The sequence below is a fragment of the Colletotrichum lupini genome, chromosome 3 (assembly GCF_023278565.1).
Source record: "Colletotrichum lupini chromosome 3, complete sequence".
Classification (NCBI taxonomy): Eukaryota; Fungi; Ascomycota; class Sordariomycetes; order Glomerellales; family Glomerellaceae; genus Colletotrichum; species Colletotrichum lupini.
In genome coordinates this window covers 6217001-6235170 of record NC_064676.1, presented here as the reverse complement: position 1 = coordinate 6235170, position 18170 = coordinate 6217001, and the positions used below count along the sequence as shown (strand labels likewise).

Here is an 18170-nt window from a genome sequence, read left to right as displayed (position 1 = left end):
GCATTAGTGGCTTACTATCTATGGTAGTGAGTCGTACCAAGGGTGTCGGCTGGCGACAACGAAGGCGTGAACACATCAGAGCAAACGATAGTCTTTAGTTAGATGGTCGGAGTATACTGAGGCCATAACGTCTGAGATTGACAGTTTGGGAGTGTTCGATCATTGGCTGGATGGTCAGGAACAGAAGCTAATCCAGAAAGCCTCGGAGCAAAACGCAGACTTGATCCAGTTTCTCTCCAAGCTCGATAGACTACCGGAGGCCTTAGCATCAAGAATGAAACATGTGTTCAGAGCCTGGGATACATATGGGAGGAAATGTCCAGCACGGGTCTTGCGCCAGAGACTCTCCGAATCGTTCAGCTGGAACGCACCACAAAAAGATTCGCCTATGTATTGTGTTGCGGGAAACCAGCTGTTGATGATATGTCCGGCCACTGAACTGATTCTTGGAAAGAGCCGAGAGATCTTTGTGGTCAAGGACTATGAATGTGCCACAATGAGGGTAATACGAGAGTTCTTGAGCAGGCTTTGGGACTGGTTTACGTTCTGAAGTTGGAAATAACGGTAGTTATTGCACGATGAACGACTCTTCTGAGTATTTACTACAACTCGCGATCAGCTGCAAGTTGCTTGCACTGCCTTGGTGTATATGTCGATTTTTCAACTGCCAAATTTGCATTTGCTGGATGTGTTGTCCAGAACTCAGGTCGAAGAAGTACCGCAAGGCGCGAACATTTTGTCCACGTCTCTAGATTTTCTCGTGCTTCGCAAAAACCCAGCCTTATTTTTTTTTTCTCCAAAAGCTGCATGTCGTATTCCTCCTTCTGTTCCAGCAGGGTAGGAGAATGTGACACGAGCCTCAACCTCCGTTGCTGATGTCACCTTACGGCTGCCCACTTCTTTGGGTCATGCGCAATTCTCCATTTTGGTAATTATTCGCCGTGACGTCGTCCCTACGTTGGGCCGTCGATTTCGTATCAGTCCCTAGTCGTTGTCGACAATCTGGGGGCCAAAGTATATACGCTTCGACGCTGAGAAGTTGAGAGGGAGCACCTAATATTATACCAAGCCTTTCCCTCTGTGGCACTCGAGGCTTGCTCCAACGACCCCTGAATGGGGCGAGACCGAGACCGAGAGCGAAGCTTGCAGCACTTGTGGATACCGCTAAGTAAGGACAGAACCTTAAAATACCAAACACAGCCAATATCTAATCGTTTCCCTTCGAGAAACGGCAATTGTCACTGAAGATGACTCGCTAGTGCGGTTTGGTCATCCCCAATACGTGTATGACCTGGGGCTGTGATACACGTATCGGTGCAAGATCTCCACCACGGACAGAACCATTCATGATTAAACAGTTGCAAAAAATATGGATCGGATCTTCGGGGAACGACAAACGGAACCACAAAGTCCACAGGGCTGAAGGCTTGATTGACGTGCTGCCAATGCCGGTTGGCCGTTGGCGACCCCCCTCCACCCCCTTGGGCCCCTTCTTCTCCGGTGATTCCAGACCATGTTAACCACTCTTTGTTCCCCTCCCCTCCTTTTCGCATTCTTACACATCAATCCAACATCTATTCCACCCCTCGGACTCGCAAAAGAGAGAAAGAAGGCGTCCAAGGCGATCCAAACACACCTTCACAAGGCGTCCTACGCCATCATTGTTCGCCGCCCACACAATGGCGAAGCTCCCGAGCAGCCAGGTCCGTCGGGTCGACTCTGACAGCTCATCAATAAGTTGGTAAGTCAACATACATCGTATCCAATACGCGCTCTCTCACCTATTGCACTCTACCGAAAAGAAAGTGGGAAGCGAGAGTGACAGGGCGGTCAAAACCAACAACCCAATTCTCGATAACCCCCATCCCGCATCATGCAGCAAACTAACGAAAATCCTTCCTGTCCAGGGGCCTTGACTACCTCCAAGAAGAGAAAATCGCGCCTCTCACCTGGATCGAGTCACCTGTCTCCTCAGCTGATGAAGACACGGGCGAGATCCGCCTCTTTGTCCGGCACAATGCAAACACCATTGAACTCTTCTCCGACCTCTTCTTTGTCGCCAACCTCGAGACATTTACGCAGACGCACAGTATCACCGACTTGTCCAGTTTAGCCGCCTATCTGGGTTTCTTCTCCATCATCTGGTTCACTTGGTTCCAGATCACGTTGCACGATGTTCGCTTCTCCATCGACTCGGGGTACGAGCGAATGTGCAAGATCCTGCAGTTCTGCCTATTTGTCGGATTCGCTCTCGTTGGGTCATCATTCAGTCCCGGTACGAAAGAGCACAACAATGCGGTATGTCTACTTTCAACTTTTACTGTATCTCCGTCTTGAAAACGGAGCCGGAAGCCTCGGAAATCATGATACAGTACCCTAACTGACAACGATGCAATGTAGAACTTCCAACTCTTGTGTAACATCCTCTTCGCTACCCGCCTGCTGCTCGTAGCCCAGTACTCCGTCGCCCTCCACTTTGTCCGCAAGAAGACAAAGGCCTTGAACTGGCCGCTGTCTCTTACCATTGTCCTCTTCATCTTCTCCGGTGGGGCCTTTTACTCCATGACGCCGGCCTTCTCGCCCGAGTCCGGCAACGGCCTGGGTATCTACTACGTCTGGTATATCATCCTTGTGATCGAGGTCGCCATCACCCTCGGCTTATCATCCATCTGGAGGAACCTCAGCTTCAAGCACACCCACTTGACGGAGAGAATGGGCCTCTTCACCCTGGTCATCATTGGTGAAGGTGCCATTGGTGCCACAAAGGTCGTCGGCGTCCTGATGGGTGACACCGGCCTCCGGCTCGACGCATGCCTTGTCGTCGGTTGCATCGTTTTTATTCTGGTATGTCACTCGTCCATACCATGCTCCAACCATAGATCAACTGACTCAACCATCCCTAGATGTTCAACTGGATGCTCTACTTCGACAACCCCCCCGAATGCAAATTCGGCACCGTCCGCCAACAAATCTGGGCCGTCCTCCACTTCCCCTTCCACCTCGGCATGATCGGCGTCGTCGAAGGCTCCCAACAAATCGCCCTCGCCTGGCAGGTACTCAGCTACTTCAGCGACTTCTTCTCCTCCGTCCGCAACGCCTGCGTAAACGAGCACCAAGACGGTCAAGCCCTCACAACTTCCATCGCCACGGCATTTGAGAAGCTCAACATGCCAAACAGCGCCGAAATCCGCAACCTCATCCCCTTTGTCTACCAAGAAATCTACAAAATCGGTAACACGACCGACATTTGCGCGCCGGCCAACATCACCGGCACAGACTCGCTCTTCGTGCCCCCCGGCTTCGAACGCCTCACCAAGAGCGTCCTCGGCGTCTTATTCGAGTCCTACAACGGCGTCACATCAGACGGCGACGAGGACCCCGGCGAGATTGCGCACCCGGCCTACTCGACCGTCTACATCTACTACTGGTCATCGTTCCTCTTCGTCGTCGCCTTCTTCGCCGTCTTCATCCTCATCACCAGACACAAAGACCGCCCGCTCAACATCTTTGACAAAGCCGCCGTCGCGACGCGCGGTGTCGCCGCCCTCTTCGCCGTCGGCATCGCCTCGGGCGCCGGGTCCGAGAAGTTCATCTTCGCCTACCTCGGGAGCGGCGCAACACTGCCTACCGTGGCGGCTCTCCTCTTAGTAATTCTGGCCGTGGACCGCTTCACGAAGCATCTCAGCGCTAAGACCCTGCGGCGAAATTTGACCGAGGGTTCCGAGTTCTGGGAGAGGGGTTTGGCGGAGAGACAGCTTATAGAGTCTTCGTTAGCGGGGAAGTCTTGATGCCTGGCATTCCTACAGTCGGAGCTTCCTGAAAAGTTGATCGATGGCTTCTGCGTGAAGAAACTTACAACCGCCATATATTTCATATAACAGTTTGTACATCATAACGGCCTTCAGTGTGAGGAAAGCGGGGAATTGGGAGGTTAGAACGGGGTTATGGTCACAGCTCGACAAGTTTTCTTTGTATCAAAATCATGTCCAGGGTTCAAGGACAGCACAGGGCATAGAGTCCACACGCTATGAGGCGTTTTCAGGGCTGGCACCTGTAAATCTAATTGCTTTAATGACTCCCCTCGAGGAGCGCGAATTCTACTTCCTTCTCATGTGGCCCGATTTCTGCGTTGATGGACATTGTCTTGCTGTCTGCCAGTCGTCTCGAGCGGTATCTCCTCTACTTGGGCTGGTTGATCTAATAAGCCCGGGGTTCCTCTATCGACGCCGAGAACAGCCGCCTTTCTCTCATCGCTCAGATGGTGCTCTGATACGAAGAGGTTGAGCACCAACGCCAGGCCCGAAAATGCGACGTACTGGGTGTTTTTATTAGCAAATGTACGCAAACTAAACGGTGGTTCCTCAAGGATATTTCACATAGCAATTTTTCGACGTTGAGATCTTACTTACCATGATCCAGACTGTCTTGAGCGCTCTGAAATACGCTTGGCGCACAGGAACCTGCTGCTCAGCCGCAAGCAGAGCGATGTCCTCAACATGAGCTGACGCATTCTCTCCATCAAACTGACCAGCGAGCTCGCCACCGATCATCTCGACCAAATACAGGTTCTCAGCTTTCATCTGGTTCTGGAAGACAACCCCACCAACAACCACAGAAATGGCCGTCGCAATAGACCTGAGGAAACCCATTGTAGCCACCACAGCAGCCGTATCACGCACCGTAGTCGCAGCCTGCGCCGCCAGCACCGGCGCTTCAATGTTCAGCCCCACGCCGACGCCGGTGAGGATCTGGAAAGTGAACAGCTTCGCCAGGTTCTTGTCGAACTCGAGGTTGATGAGTAGACCTGTGCCGAGAATCAGCAGCACCTGCGCCGCGTACATGAGCACTCGATACCGTCCCGTCCGCTGGATGAAAACCCCAGCAAACGCTGCAGACAACGAGCAAGAGACGATCAGCGGTAGCATATACAACCCCGACGTCAACGCATTCGCGCCCAGCACGGCTTGGGAGTAAAGCGGCAGGTAGTACGTGATACCGATAAAGACGTACGCGTTGAAGGCGAAGACGCTGTACGCTGCCGCTTTCGACCAGCTTGAGAGAAGCCGAAGGGGTAGAACAGGGTTAGCGGCAAATTTCCACTCGTTCACGAGGAATATGCCAATGACGACGGTGCCGAAGACGATGAGGCAGATTACGGTGGCGGAGGACCATGGGTGTACGACGTCGCCGAAGTCGAGGGCAAGGAGAATCATGAGAGCTCCGCTCATACAGAGGGCGCTTCCCGTCCAGTCTATGGCTTTGAGGCCTGCCAATACTGGTGTGTTGGGTGAAGGGAGGTCCAGGAAGAAGACGAGGACTATGAAGACAACGCCACCAATTGGCACTTGAACATGGTCAGTTTTCCGTTGGGTGTTCTAGTTCGCGTGGGGCTACTTACGATTAATCCAGAAACACCATCGCCAGCTAACAAGAGGAGTAGATGGGTCAGTCGAAGTCAATAATTATATCTTACCGAGGGAGTACTTACTCCAATCGCGTAGTAAACACACCCCCAAGGACCGGCCCAACCGCACTCCCAACAGCCCAAATAACAGACGTAACAGCAAGATACAACCCTCGATCCCTCAACGAGAACAAGTCGCAGATGATGGTATTCACCATCACCCCCATCCCCGACGCACCGACACCCTGCACCGCGCGCCCCGCAATCAGCGCATCCATGTGCGGCGCCAGCGCGCACAGCAGGCTCCCCGCCAGGAAGATGGTCAGGGCGAGCAGTATAATAGGTTTCCGACCCCAGAGGTCTGCGACGGAGCCCCAGACGGGTGTGACGGCCGTGAAGCCGAGGATGAATGCGGAGCCGACCCAGATGTAGCCGGCAATGGAGTCGAGGGAGGCGACGATGTTGGGGACGGCGGTGGTGACGATTGTCATGTCGAGGGCGGAGAGGGTTGCTGAGAGGCAGAGGGATGTCATTGTGAGGGTTATGCTTGTTCCTGAGAGCTTTGGGATGGCGGTGGCGGGGTTGGAGGGGAGAGGCAGATCGGGATCGGGGGCATTGCTGAGATGCTCATCTTGGACTGATGGAGTGCGGATGGTAGAGATGGGGGGCTCCTGGAATTGCGGTGGTGAGGGGATTTGATGGCGATTCTCGTTGGGAGGGCCTCGTCGCGACGGTGTTGCGCTTCCGAGCTTGCCGCTTCCCTCATCCACAGGATAGACAACTGCTAGGCCCGAAGATATGCTGGCCATGTTGGCGCTGCTATAATCTAAGGAATAGTGTTATGAGGGAGGAAAAAACAAAGTCAGTCTTCTGTGGATGCTATGTTCTACGAGATGAATCAACGATTGCGTTTGTAGGTTCGAAGGAGTGGCGTGAGGATGTCAAATAAAGTCGGTGGCCGGAATATCAGCCCGACCGGCGCAATTAGTCAGTAAGAATCCAATTGAGAAGCCTCAAGTGATGAATAAAGGCGAGTAGGATGGCCCAAGACACTATAATCCTTGGCGGAGGATGCTGACATTGTTGGGGAAATGAAAGCTGGCGCGCTTTGGTTGGGGATTGCACTTGACCGTCCAACGTCTGCCTAATCTTCCTAGAGGCAGGATGGCATTTACTTCCAGATGAGAGGTATTCACGTTGTCAGTGCCTTGACACTTTCAAATGGAGGCCATGGACTGCATCTAAGTACGATCTCAGTATGCCATTATAGCCAAGGTCATTTGCAAACTACAAGCTGGACGACTCAGACAACAGCGTGGACCCTCAATTCCAGATTGCCTCGCGGAAGAAAACTCGTTTCTAGTGGGGTTAATCAATTGATCCTTCGAAGATAGTCATTGTCCTCAAAGCGAACAGCCGAGACGGTCTCCCTCGTCCGACCCCTTGAGCCCCGGCTTTTCCCCCCGCCCCGTTCCCCGCCCCGGCCGGCCGGATCTCGGCACAGCCCATCGGCCAATCAAGCCGAAAACGGGCGGGGGCTCCATCCGGGCCTTTCCCGGATCTGACTGCTTGCAGATTAGTCCAACATGAGGCACCTTAGTCCTGCATGCAAAGGGATCCGTTAACTCGGGCGCTATCTTTAAAGTGCTGCCTACGAGATTCTGATTGTGTCACTACCTTGATAATACTGGATGCCTAGCGATTTGTGGTGTTTTGAATTTGCATTCCACTGCAAATTCGTCCAATCTCTGGTCAACATCACAACGGCACCGGTGGTCTGCCGAAGGCATCCACGAACACTTTCTCTGTCAGATCTTTCTTGAATCCAACAGTCCCATCTTTCAAGATAGCTAACCGGCAAACGACCCGCCTACCCCTCGCATATCATCCCTGCACCAACAAGATCGCAAAAGTTGAAACCAACGAGTGAGTGATTCCCCGCCAAACCAGCAAAACCGCTGCCTAAACGCCACAGACTCAAAAGATCACGATATCCCGCTCTTGGCATCAAATTCCTACACTTCAAGCTTCGACAACTCCCTCGACCTCCACTCCCAATTCAACCCTACTCCCAGCTCACTTCATCACCACCATGGCCCCCTCCCCTCCCCGCAACCCCCCACAACCACCCCCCACCTTCACAACCTCCCCCTCCCAAATCCTAACCACAATCACCACCCTCATCTCAAAGCACCGCGCAGCCCAATCCTCCATCCCATCAACAATCTCAACCCGCGACGCAACCTACGCAAACACCCTCCTCCCGCTAGCCCACGCCGAAAACGCCCTCTACTCCGCATCCTCCCTCCTCCTCTTCCACAACGCAGTCTCCCCAGACCAAGAGACCCGCTCCGCCTCCTCCCAAGCTCGGTCCCTCCTCCGCGACGCAGAACTCGAAGGCGCCAACAACGAAGCGCTCTTCAAGCTCGTCGACGCAGTCTACAACGACGCCGCGGAAACGCGCTACCTAAACCCGGAAGCCAGGAACTATCTCCACAAGAAACATGGCGAATTCGTCAAGAACGGCCTGCGTATCCCCGCTGGATCAGAACGGGACCGCTTCCGCACAATCCGCGCCGAAATCGTGTCCCTCACGGCTGAATTCGCAAAGAACCTTGCCGAGGCGGATGTCTCGGTATGGTTCACCCCGAAGGAACTAGACGGCTTTCCGCCCGACGCGCTCGCGCGTCTCGAAGAAGGGGACGACGAAAGCCCCGAGACGGCAGGGAAACTCCGGATCAAAATCCCCCTTCACCTCTCTCACCTCCTCCGCACCGCCCACCGGCCCAACACACGCCGCCGCGCCCGGTTGGCATACGACACCCGCTGCCGCGAAAACATCGCCATCTTCCGGCGCGTCGTCCTCCTACGCCACGAGGCTGCCCGTTTGCTGGGGTACCCCGATCACGCGACCCTCAGCACGGAAGAAAAGATGGCTGGGTCCCCGGCTCACGTCACGTCCTTCCTCTCCTCTCTCCGAGAGAAGTTAGTCCAGGGCGGACAAGTGGAAAAGGAACACCTCCTGAAGCTGAAGAGGCATGATGTCGAGGAGGAGAGGGGCGAGATTTATGATGGGAAATTGTATACGTGGGACACGGCGTACTACACGAATCAGTTGCTTAAGGAGGGGTATGCAGTTGACCAGGAGCGTATTTCAGAGTACTTCCCGTTAGAGCAAACTGTGGAGGGCATGCTGGGTATCTTTAAGAGGTTGTTTGGGATGGAGTTTTTCGAAATTGCTGGCAGAGAGGCGAGGGATGCCTTGTCGAGCACAGGGAAGGGGAAGGATATCGTCTGGCATGAAGATGTGCGGCTATTCTCCGCGTGGGACTCTGCTGATGAAGGGGGCGGGCTTCTGGGGTATCTCTACCTTGACCTCTATCATCGAGATGGGAAATACGGGAACCCTGCCAACTTCAGTCTCGTACCCGTAAGTCCTCTCCTTTCCCCACCCCACAGAGATCATCACATTTCTCTCTCTTTCTCTACTACATCTACCCAAGGCTAACGATCTCCCAGGGCTTCACAAACCCGGACCAAACCCGCACATACCCCTCCACAGCCCTCCTCTGCTCCTTCCCCCCTCCCTCCTCTCCATCCTCCCCAACCCTCCTCCGCCACGCCGACGTCGTAACCCTCTTCCACGAACTAGGCCACGCAATCCACGACCTCGTCTCCCGCACCTCCTTCGCGCGCTTCCACGGGCCCATGGGCACCGTAGTCGACTTCGGCGAGGCGCCGTCTCAAATGCTCGAGAATTGGTGCTGGAGCGCGGAGCAGCTACGCGGGCTGGGCCGACATTACTCGTATCTATCTAAGGAGTGTCTGCTGGACTGGCAGGAGAAGCAGGTTATCAGGGGAGTGCAAGGAGAAGCAGAGGAGGGATCGACCCAGCCGCCGGAACGAATCCCAGAGTCCGTCGTTGAGGGCCTCGTTGCCGCGAAGCACGTCGGTCAGGGGCTGGGAACGCTGCAGCAGCTTTTTATTAGCGTTTTCGATATGGCTGTGCATCAGTTGCCCGCGTCGACCATCACGCGGGAGGATCCAACTGCCAGCGCTGCCGCCGGTGCCGTCGAGGGAGAAGCCGCCGTGGACTTTACGACGCTATGGAACAGCCTCCGACGGGAGATCGTCCCGACGGACGATCCGCCTCTTCTGCCAGGCGACGATGCCAACTGGGGACACGGGTATACTAACATCGGACACCTGATGGACGAGTACGATGCCGGGTTCTACGGGTACTTTTTGTGAGTCTACACTTTCTCTTCCCCCTCTTTTCCCGGTCTTGGGAGACTTCCTCCCGTTGGCTTAGGTGGCCATGAAAGAAAGTCTTCACTAACCGAACTTGTGTTTGCGACGAACAGCTCAAAAGTCTACGCGCAAGATATTTTCTCAACCATTTTCGAGGCGGACCCCATGAGCGGGGAAGCAGGGCGCAAGTATAGGTACGGCGTGCTGGAGAAGGGGGGCGGCCAGCCCGAGATGACGACCTTGTTGGAGTTTCTTGGTCGTGAGGTCCGTATGGAGCCATTTTATGAAGAATTGGGGTTGTCGGCGTAGATTTGCCCATTCTCATCCGAGGAAGTGATGGTTCTATCATATTGCGAACATTGTAGGTCGTTGCTAGGAAACCATTACTATATACCGGCGACAAGAGCACAAGAAAGCAAATAATTGGAAACTACGTTGTGGCCTTCCGATACTCCGAATGTGCCACAGTGTTGGCGCCGAAGAACTAAGCACTTCAATAACCCAAAAATAGGATCGACCCAGAATTGCGACTCCTCAGAGTGCCTTATCTGGACAGGATTCGCTGGCGATTCCAATTCCATTTCCAGGGACTGTTTCCTGTCTGGGATGACATACGAAGCCTAAGTTTCTCTCCCAGTATAGTCACACGTTTTCCGGAGCCGGTGCGGGGCACCCCACCCTCGCCGAAGCGGTCCCGCGTCATCTTCGGCATCGGAACACTATCGGACTTGATGCCATCCTCTTCACAAATCACGTAAACCACGTTGACTAATGCCGATGGATCAACAGGACGAAGCCAGTGTCACTGCTAGCAATACATAGCAGCGGTACAGCTAGGGCGAGACCATTTGATTCGTCCTCGTTGGGCAGTGTAGGTCCCAGTGACTGTGGTGTTGGAATATGCCGATGAACGCAAGCTTCACATCCGAACCCCCTCCGGATCTCGCGTCCAGTCAAATGGTGTTACTGCACAGTGATGCTTTTATCTTGCTTTCCCCGCATGCAAGTCGCAATGGCGCGAGCCAAAGGATGAATGGCTTCAGTAATCGCCATATCACGTCGATTGACGCGATTGACTCTTAGAATACCAGACTCGGTTCATACCATATTAAAGCAGGCCCAATGAACCAGCCATGACACGCGACAGATTGAAAATTTGATGGAACTTGTCTATTTGATTACCCAGAAGCAAGAAAGAAAAAAGAACCATCACTTACAATGTCTACAACCACTACAACCGAAACTCACGCTGAGACTGCACCCGTCAAGCTGACCTTGGCATACGATGATAAGATCCACGATCAGGTATGGCATTAATACATCACTTGATTTGTATCAAGGTAACAAGATTGACAATGACATTAGTACAAATACGCCCAATACTTGCCGGTATACGACGAAAAGACATCCTTTCCCCCGCTACAGCCATTCGAGTTCAACGACCGCGGTCTCGTAGCGAACAAGGAGAAGCTAAATCTCCTTCCGAGGGACAACAAAGAGATCAAGGCCACGAAGCTGACACCAGTCATTGGCACCGAGATTCGAGGCTTGCAACTATCTCAGCTGAACGACAGACAGAGAGACGAGCTTGCACTTCTCATCGCGGAGCGCGGCGTCGTCGTGTTCCGAGACCAAGACTTCAAGGACATCAGCATCGAGAAGCAAAAGAAATTCGGGAAATACTTTGGTCCTCTCCACATCCACGTTCGTGGCCATCTCACTCTGCCATTTCGGCAAAGAGTTTGCTGACAAGTTTCCAGCCCGTCGGCGCGCATGTCAAGGACCATCTCGAGCTGCACAACATCTACCTGGGTCCGGACAATGAGTATCGCAACCGGAGCAAGAGCAACAAACTCTCGACCATCGGGTACCTCTCAGACGTGTCGTATGAGCACCAATCACCGGGCCTCACGATCCTTACACTTCTCTCTGTACCTGAGACGGGCGGCGACACGGCGTGGGTTTCTCAGACGGCGGCGTATACGCGATTGTCGAGGCCGATACAAGCTCTTCTCGAGGGGTTAAGAGCAGAACACAGCGGCTTTCCCCAAGCTGACAACGGTCGTCGAGACGGCAAATTTGTGCGGAGGGAGCCGGTCAAGTCGGAGCATCCCATTGTTCGGATTCATCCCGTATGTAATGTCGCCATAAATTGTAGCTCGCGATTAAGTCCGTTCCACTAATGTCTTCCATGTCGCAGGCAACTGGCCAAAAGGCGCTGTTCATCAATCCAGGCTTCACAAAGAGGATTGTCGGCCTTCGAGATGAGGAACCAGATGCGCTGCTGAAACTCCTGTTCAAGGTTTGTGATACCAGCATTCGGGTTTCAGTTCCCTATTGACAAAAAGAAACAGCATATCAACAACGGCCAGGACTTCCAAGTCCGCGTCAAGTGGGAAGAGGGAACTGTCGCTCTCTGGGATAACAGAGTGACGGCGCACACTGCCATCTCGGACTACAACGTCCACAACCCACAGGAAGGGCTGCGACACGGCTTTCGGATCACCACTTTGGCTGATAAGCCGACGGGGGTCAATGGCTTACAGTCCACGTGGTAGGTCGCATAACAGCATTCGGTCCGTTCAGCTTTGATCACGTAACGCTTGGGTCTGCAATTTGGACGCGTCTGAAGGTGCCGATGTGCTATGTCGGCGACATTGAAATTTTATCGGGGATCGTCGGGACTGGTCGGGACCGCAGGGAGAGCCATGGGAGCTCGGAAGCTGAAACGGGAAGAATGATTATTGCGGGAGGAAGCACGGCGGGCCCAGCGTTCCCGCGACCATAACCAAGGACGCCCTGGCAGTTCAGTGACAGAGTAACGCCTGGGGGGTTTACGGAGAAGCCGGAGCCGTGCAGACCATCGTGAGGTGCAATAATAGATCCGTATAATAGGTGCGCATAGCAATGCAGAGAGATACCGCAGTGCGACCGAGAAAAGTGGACGGCGCCGATTATCAAAAAAATGTGTGTATCGCTGTAACAGTTGGATGGATCGTAATGGAGATGAACTGGCGCAACTGAATGGCGAATGTTGGGGCTAGGCACGTGGCTGATCCGAAAATCAGTCACTTAGGGCGGAGGGATCGTCCCCTGATTGTCGAGTTTTGATTCCCAGTCGAGATCCAGTTTTTTCTCGTACAGGCTGGAAAGCTGTTTGTTCTCTGGAAAGAAGTGACGCGTGATAACAGTGGAGATTAGGTGTCGTCGATATGTCGCGAACTTAACAGTGCTGGGAAGTATGTTCCGTGGTGGTTCTGGTGAGTGCGTGACTGACGAAAATAACTGTGGAGACGAATAAGCCGAGGCACGATACTTTTCTTCTTAGGAATCGCCGAACCCCATGAGAGCCTCATGACCTCGTCTTACGACCCCTCTTACGATACCGGAGAAATCAAAGAAAAGTCGAGACTCGGAAAGGTGTCCGGGGGAAGACGGGGCTCGATGGTGATGTGGTTGGCCGTTGGGGGCGACGGCGTCGTGGCGGAGGCCGAAACAATGGGGACGGTGCGAGGCCCCTTTGATTCGCATCTCGTTCCCCGGAAGGGGCCCCAAATGATCCATTGAAGAGAGAAAAGAACACCACAGATCTGGGAGCCCCGAGGGGAAGATGGCGTAGGTTGCGTGGTTCGGGTGGGTGGGATGGAGGATGGGGAGAATTGGCGTCGGTTCTCCCTCGGACGGCGACCGACAGACCGGTTAGACCTGTAGAATAAGGCAAGAGACTCTGAGTTTTCTGGAGCTGGGGATAGAAAAGAGAGACCGTGACACGCTGCGCACGCAGCAGAAAGGGCAAAAGACTGGAGATTTCTGGAGAATATTTGGGGCTTTGCTGGAGACTCTGGAGACATCTGGAGGTTGAGGGGAGAAAAGGGCCGAAAGAGAGCAACGACGGCTCTAAAGAACGGAAAGCCGGAGATGGGCCGTGAAGGTGTCACGGCGATATCTTTTTCCAACATCTCTGGATTCCTTCCATTCTTTTTTCCTCTTTCCGTGTGTTTTGAATAACGACGTCATCTGATGTTTGGTGTTGGCGGGGCTGAATTGAATTGATACGTATTACTGGTTTTCATGAGGAAGGAACTTAGGAGGATGTGAGGCAGGGGTTGGGGATTGAGGCAAGTGCTGTGGTTCAATCAAGATTTCTTGGGCCCCCGTTCGGCAGAGCTTGTTTGGCTGTGTCTCTCATCATCCAAGACAGTTACCGAGACTTGAGGAAGCGGCTCTCCTGCCCTTCCATGGCTTCCATTTGTGCCTTCACTTGGCGAGCAGTAATTACGCAGTAAACCATTTCGGGTTCGAGTTGCCAGGGAAAGAAGGGCCAAAGGGACCATGTGCATTCGGCAAGAAGGGAGCGATCGGGACCTGCCTTGAGAACCTGCCTGGGATGACTGGCCCCTTGGCACGAGATCCGATCCACCCGGTCGGGAAGCAGCTTGGCGATGATTGGCAACGCGACTGCATTTCGTGTCGTCCCGCTTGTCATCGTGCCTTCTCACTGGTGCGCAGTTGGCAGTGACGTGGGCAGCAATTCCGGCAGCGCCTGCCGTCCCTCTGCCGCGGCAGCATTCCGTCGTCTGTCCAGGGACTCACCTAATGTATCTTTCCACACAAGATTCGCTGGCCGGATACATTCCGTATCATATCACGATGGCCTCATTTCATCGCCCCTCTTTCTACTTGTGTACTGTGTACCTCAATTGGATGAGAAGGAACATTCGGACAGAAGAGAAGAGTCGCGTGTATTGCGTGTTGTGAGTTGCTCACCTCACCACGACATTTCACCAAGCTCCATATCAAAGAAGTCTGTCGTTAACCATATGTTCATCCGCAGTTTATCAAACACAAAGTTGCTCACTTCTCAAATCCCAAGTCCGCAATCCGAATATGCCGTGAAAGAATCTCCAGAGAACTTGACCACCTGCTCGTGTAGTGTACCCCGGCCCCGGTTCCTCCGGCACACCCTGCACCCTTCTCTTAGTGTACCGGTACCTATACTTGTACAAAAACGGCTTTCTGTGGTACCGCGCACCAAGTTAATGCGCAAAAGATACTTTGCACTGTAAAACGGCCTTGAGCGGATCCGGCATCTTTACATCATCTCACGCCCCCCTGGGCTTCCCACAAAACGCACCTCGTCCACCAACGTCATCCAGCCGTTGCTCAATCTCACGATTTTCTTCCACGCCGTGCCAGGGAACAATCGACAGACCATGTTATCCCCGGCCAACGCTGTAACTTTCTTTGCCTGGTCTGTTTCCACAATTCCCAAGAATCCCATGATTCTCATCCCCAGAGCTGCATTGGTAATCTGGTGTAATACACTGACACTACACAGAAGTATTGGACCAGGCCTCCATAGTTCGCGCCCACACACCCAATGAGATCCACCAAATCTGCATCTTCGTCCCCTCGGCTTCCTTCTCGTCTCTGAGGTCTCTTCTCTTTGCCTGACACTAGAAAAAGATGGGGAACGGGCCGATTCCTTCAACCTGGAGACCCCGGGCCCCGGACGGCAACACCTCGGTGGCATACGGTGGCACCGCCGTCCATCCCAAGTCATCGGGCACTCTCTCTGGAGTGTGGTCTCCCTCGCACATTGACTGACTCCAAGGCCTCGGTCCTCTCTTGACGTCACGCCCCTAGCCGACTGAGACTGGACGCCCCCAACTCTGCCCACCCATTCAGCAGCATAAGCGTACTGCGCTTGCGAGCGGCTCTCAATCCTCGTCTCGTCTGTCGATCGACGAAACATTCATATAATACTGCCCGCCATGTCCTCCTCACACACGCTCCTTTCTGTCTCGGACGAACCATCATTGGCACATCTCTTCATCATCTTCACCTAACATCACTACCCACAACACCACACAAATCGTCGCCCAACATGGGGTTCTCGACGATTGAGTTCGACAAGTACAATCCTGCCTCTGAGAAGGCAAGCGATGCCCGTCAGGATCTCGCCCATCTCGACTACTCCCCGCTGAAGCGTATTTCGGGGCGATCATGGGCCATGGGTATCCTCATCTCCATGGGTGGCATGGTCTTTGGCTATGACACGGGTCAGATCTCCGGATTCCTGGAGATGCCCGACTTCCTCGACCGGTTCGGCGAGCACAAGGCCGACGGCTCCATCAAGTTCAGCAACGTCCGCTCCGGTCTGATCGTCGGTCTCCTCTCCATCGGTACCCTCATCGGTGCCTTGTGCGCCGCCCCCATCGCCGACAAGTTTGGTCGCCGGTACTCCATTTCTTTCTGGTGCCTCATCACTTCCATCGGTTTCGTCATCCAAATTGCCGCTGAAAGAGCATGGGAACAAATCATGGTTGGTCGCTTGGTCGCTGGCTTCGGTGTCGGTGCTCTCAGTCTCATTGTTCCCATGTTCCAGGCCGAGACCGCACCGCCATGGATTCGCGGTGCTCTCGTTTGTGCCTACCAGCTTTTTATCACTCTCGGCATTTTCCTCGCCGCGTGCTTGTAAGTGCACAGCCAACGCAGCATTCCTAAGAGAGACAACTAACAGAGATATAGCAACTATGGCACTGTCACGCATCTCGAAAACAGTTCAGGCTCTTGGCGCATCGTCATTGGTCTTGGTTGGCTCTGGACCATCATCCTCGGCGTTGGCATTCTTGCCTTCCCCGAAACTCCCCGTTATGACTACCGCATGGGCAACATTGAGCGTGCCAAGAACACCCTTTGCCGAGTTTACGGCGCTCCCGAGAACCACTACAGCATCCACATCCAACTCGAGGAGATTGGGAGCAAGCTTCGGGCCGAATCGCAGATCAAGGGCAATGCCGTCCAAGAGTTCTCTGGCATGTTCAAGGCCCCGAAAATGGCCCAGCGTATTGCCTTGGGTTGTGGACTGCAAATGCTCCAGCAACTCACCGGTGCCAATTACTTCTTTTACTACGGTGAGTCCTCTTATCCCATGTCGTTTCCCTAAATTATGGAGCCTAATTTGCCTCCAGGAACCACCATCTTTTCGTCTGTCAACATTAACTCCTTCATCACCCAGATCATCCTGAATGCTATCAACTTTGGAACCACCTTTATCGGTCTTTACATTGTTGAACACTATGGCAGACGCAAGTCGCTTATGGTTGGCTCCGGCTGGATGTTTATCTGCTTCTTGATCTTTGCCTCCGTCGGTCACTTCAGCTTGGATCGCGAGAACCCTCAAAATACTGTCGGCCCCGGCATCGTGCTCATCGTTTTCGCTTCTCTCTTCATTCTGGGTTTTGCTACCACCTGGGGACCTATGGTAAGTCACCAAGCGTCCGCACCATTCTCTCCTCAATCGTGTGCTAAATTCTTCAAGATCTGGACCATCCAAGCCGAACTCTTCCCCTCGAGATACCGCGCCAAGGCCATGTCCCTCTCCACCGCCAGCAACTGGATCTGGAACTTCTTCATCGGCTTCTTCTCCCCCTTCATTACTGGCGCCATTGACTTCCGATACGGTTACGTCTTTGCCGGATGCAACCTGGTTGCTGGCTTCATTGTCTACTTCTTCGTCATCGAGGGTCAGGGACGCACTTTGGAGGAAATTGACACCATGTACTTGGAGGGCGTCAAGCCGTGGAAGAGCACCCAATGGGTACCTCCCTCTGCTGAGGAGATGCACCGCATCCGCCAGAAGGCTGGAACAGACCTTGATGCCAGCGTCAGCGACGGTGGCGTGCAGAGTGAGAAGGGAGAAGGCCTGCAGCCCAAGAGCGCAGTCGACGGGACCTCTCACCAGGAGAGAGTCTAATGTGTGGAGGAATATGATTCCCAACCAAGTCGATCATGATACAGCTACAACATGGTTGGCGAACATGAGGGGTCGTCGGATCTAATCTTTACATCTAATGAATTTGCATGACACGGCGTTGAGGCATCGGAAGCGAAGAATACCGCCCACATTATGTTATTTACTGCAATATACCAGAATCAATTCAATATAACCAAGAACATCTTGATTGCATGTCCCAAATTCTAACGTGACTTTCATAGTCCAATGATAACGCCTCACCGCCAAGCATTGCAAATGCCCATCACACACTATGGCTCGTTCACACGGCAAACTGAACCCGCTTCCAACGTCACCATGCTCCAAACATTTGAATCCTTCCGGACTGGCATCCTCCCCCGCGACAAATCCTACCTGCGGGGTCTGATGCACACCCAACCAGTGCCCGTCATTGGAGCCAACACACCAAACCACACACCACACACACCTGTCGAGCGAGATCCGACCGAACGGCTCTTTATCACGGATCGACAATAGAACATGCATGTATGCTGTGGAGATGAATCATGGATATTTCATAAACTACTCCAAGTCACCGCCGCAATCTGATTTTCTTCGTACTGCGTACACGGCGTCTGGGACATCTCGATCAGAGTTTCGACGTCACGCAGCGGGAGAATCTCGATCGCCTCTACCCTCTCTGACTCCAACTTCACCCTCCCGCAAGACCTACCTGGCGGTACGCAAGGCACGCGCAACCGCAACGAGGGACGCGGC

The 18170-nt window shown here is 53.6% G+C and overlaps 6 protein-coding genes across 6 annotated transcripts; 4 read left to right on the top strand and 2 right to left on the bottom strand.

Moving 5' to 3' along the window:
• Positions 1-1679: 1679 nt before the first annotated feature.
• On the top strand, positions 1680-3788 carry CLUP02_06633 (uncharacterized protein; the record flags this gene model as incomplete). Its single annotated transcript, XM_049285632.1, has 4 exons — positions 1680-1741; positions 1908-2298; positions 2401-2844; positions 2904-3788. The coding sequence occupies 4 exons, from the start codon at positions 1680-1682 to the stop codon at positions 3786-3788; spliced, it is 1782 nt and encodes a 593-aa protein (XP_049142775.1).
• A 320-nt stretch (positions 3789-4108) lies between these two features.
• CLUP02_06632 (plays a role in the entry into G0) lies at positions 4109-6213 on the bottom strand (the record flags this gene model as incomplete). The annotated part of the gene is made up of 4 exons (XM_049285631.1): positions 4109-4315; positions 4410-5344; positions 5399-5424; positions 5489-6213. 4 exons carry the CDS (start codon positions 6211-6213, stop codon positions 4109-4111), a joined length of 1893 nt encoding a protein of 630 aa, XP_049142774.1.
• Positions 6214-7496: 1283 nt separating this feature from the next.
• Positions 7497-9964, top strand: CLUP02_06631 (metallopeptidase MepB; the record flags this gene model as incomplete). The annotated part of the gene is made up of 3 exons (XM_049285630.1): positions 7497-8834; positions 8924-9651; positions 9769-9964. 3 exons carry the CDS (start codon positions 7497-7499, stop codon positions 9962-9964), a joined length of 2262 nt encoding a protein of 753 aa, XP_049142773.1.
• Positions 9965-10873: 909 nt separating this feature from the next.
• Positions 10874-12213, top strand: CLUP02_06630 (TfdA family Taurine catabolism dioxygenase TauD; the record flags this gene model as incomplete). The annotated part of the gene is made up of 5 exons (XM_049285629.1): positions 10874-10960; positions 11021-11359; positions 11416-11787; positions 11856-11957; positions 12010-12213. 5 exons carry the CDS (start codon positions 10874-10876, stop codon positions 12211-12213), a joined length of 1104 nt encoding a protein of 367 aa, XP_049142772.1.
• Positions 12214-14747: 2534 nt separating this feature from the next.
• On the bottom strand, positions 14748-15410 carry CLUP02_06629 (uncharacterized protein; the record flags this gene model as incomplete). The annotated part of the gene is made up of 1 exon (XM_049285628.1): positions 14748-15410. One exon carries the CDS (start codon positions 15408-15410, stop codon positions 14748-14750), a length of 663 nt encoding a protein of 220 aa, XP_049142771.1.
• A 132-nt stretch (positions 15411-15542) lies between these two features.
• CLUP02_06628 (uncharacterized protein) lies at positions 15543-17414 on the top strand (the record flags this gene model as incomplete). Its single annotated transcript, XM_049285627.1, has 4 exons — positions 15543-16132; positions 16187-16572; positions 16630-16922; positions 16980-17414. 4 exons carry the CDS (start codon positions 15543-15545, stop codon positions 17412-17414), a joined length of 1704 nt encoding a protein of 567 aa, XP_049142770.1.
• Positions 17415-18170: the final 756 nt, after the last annotated feature.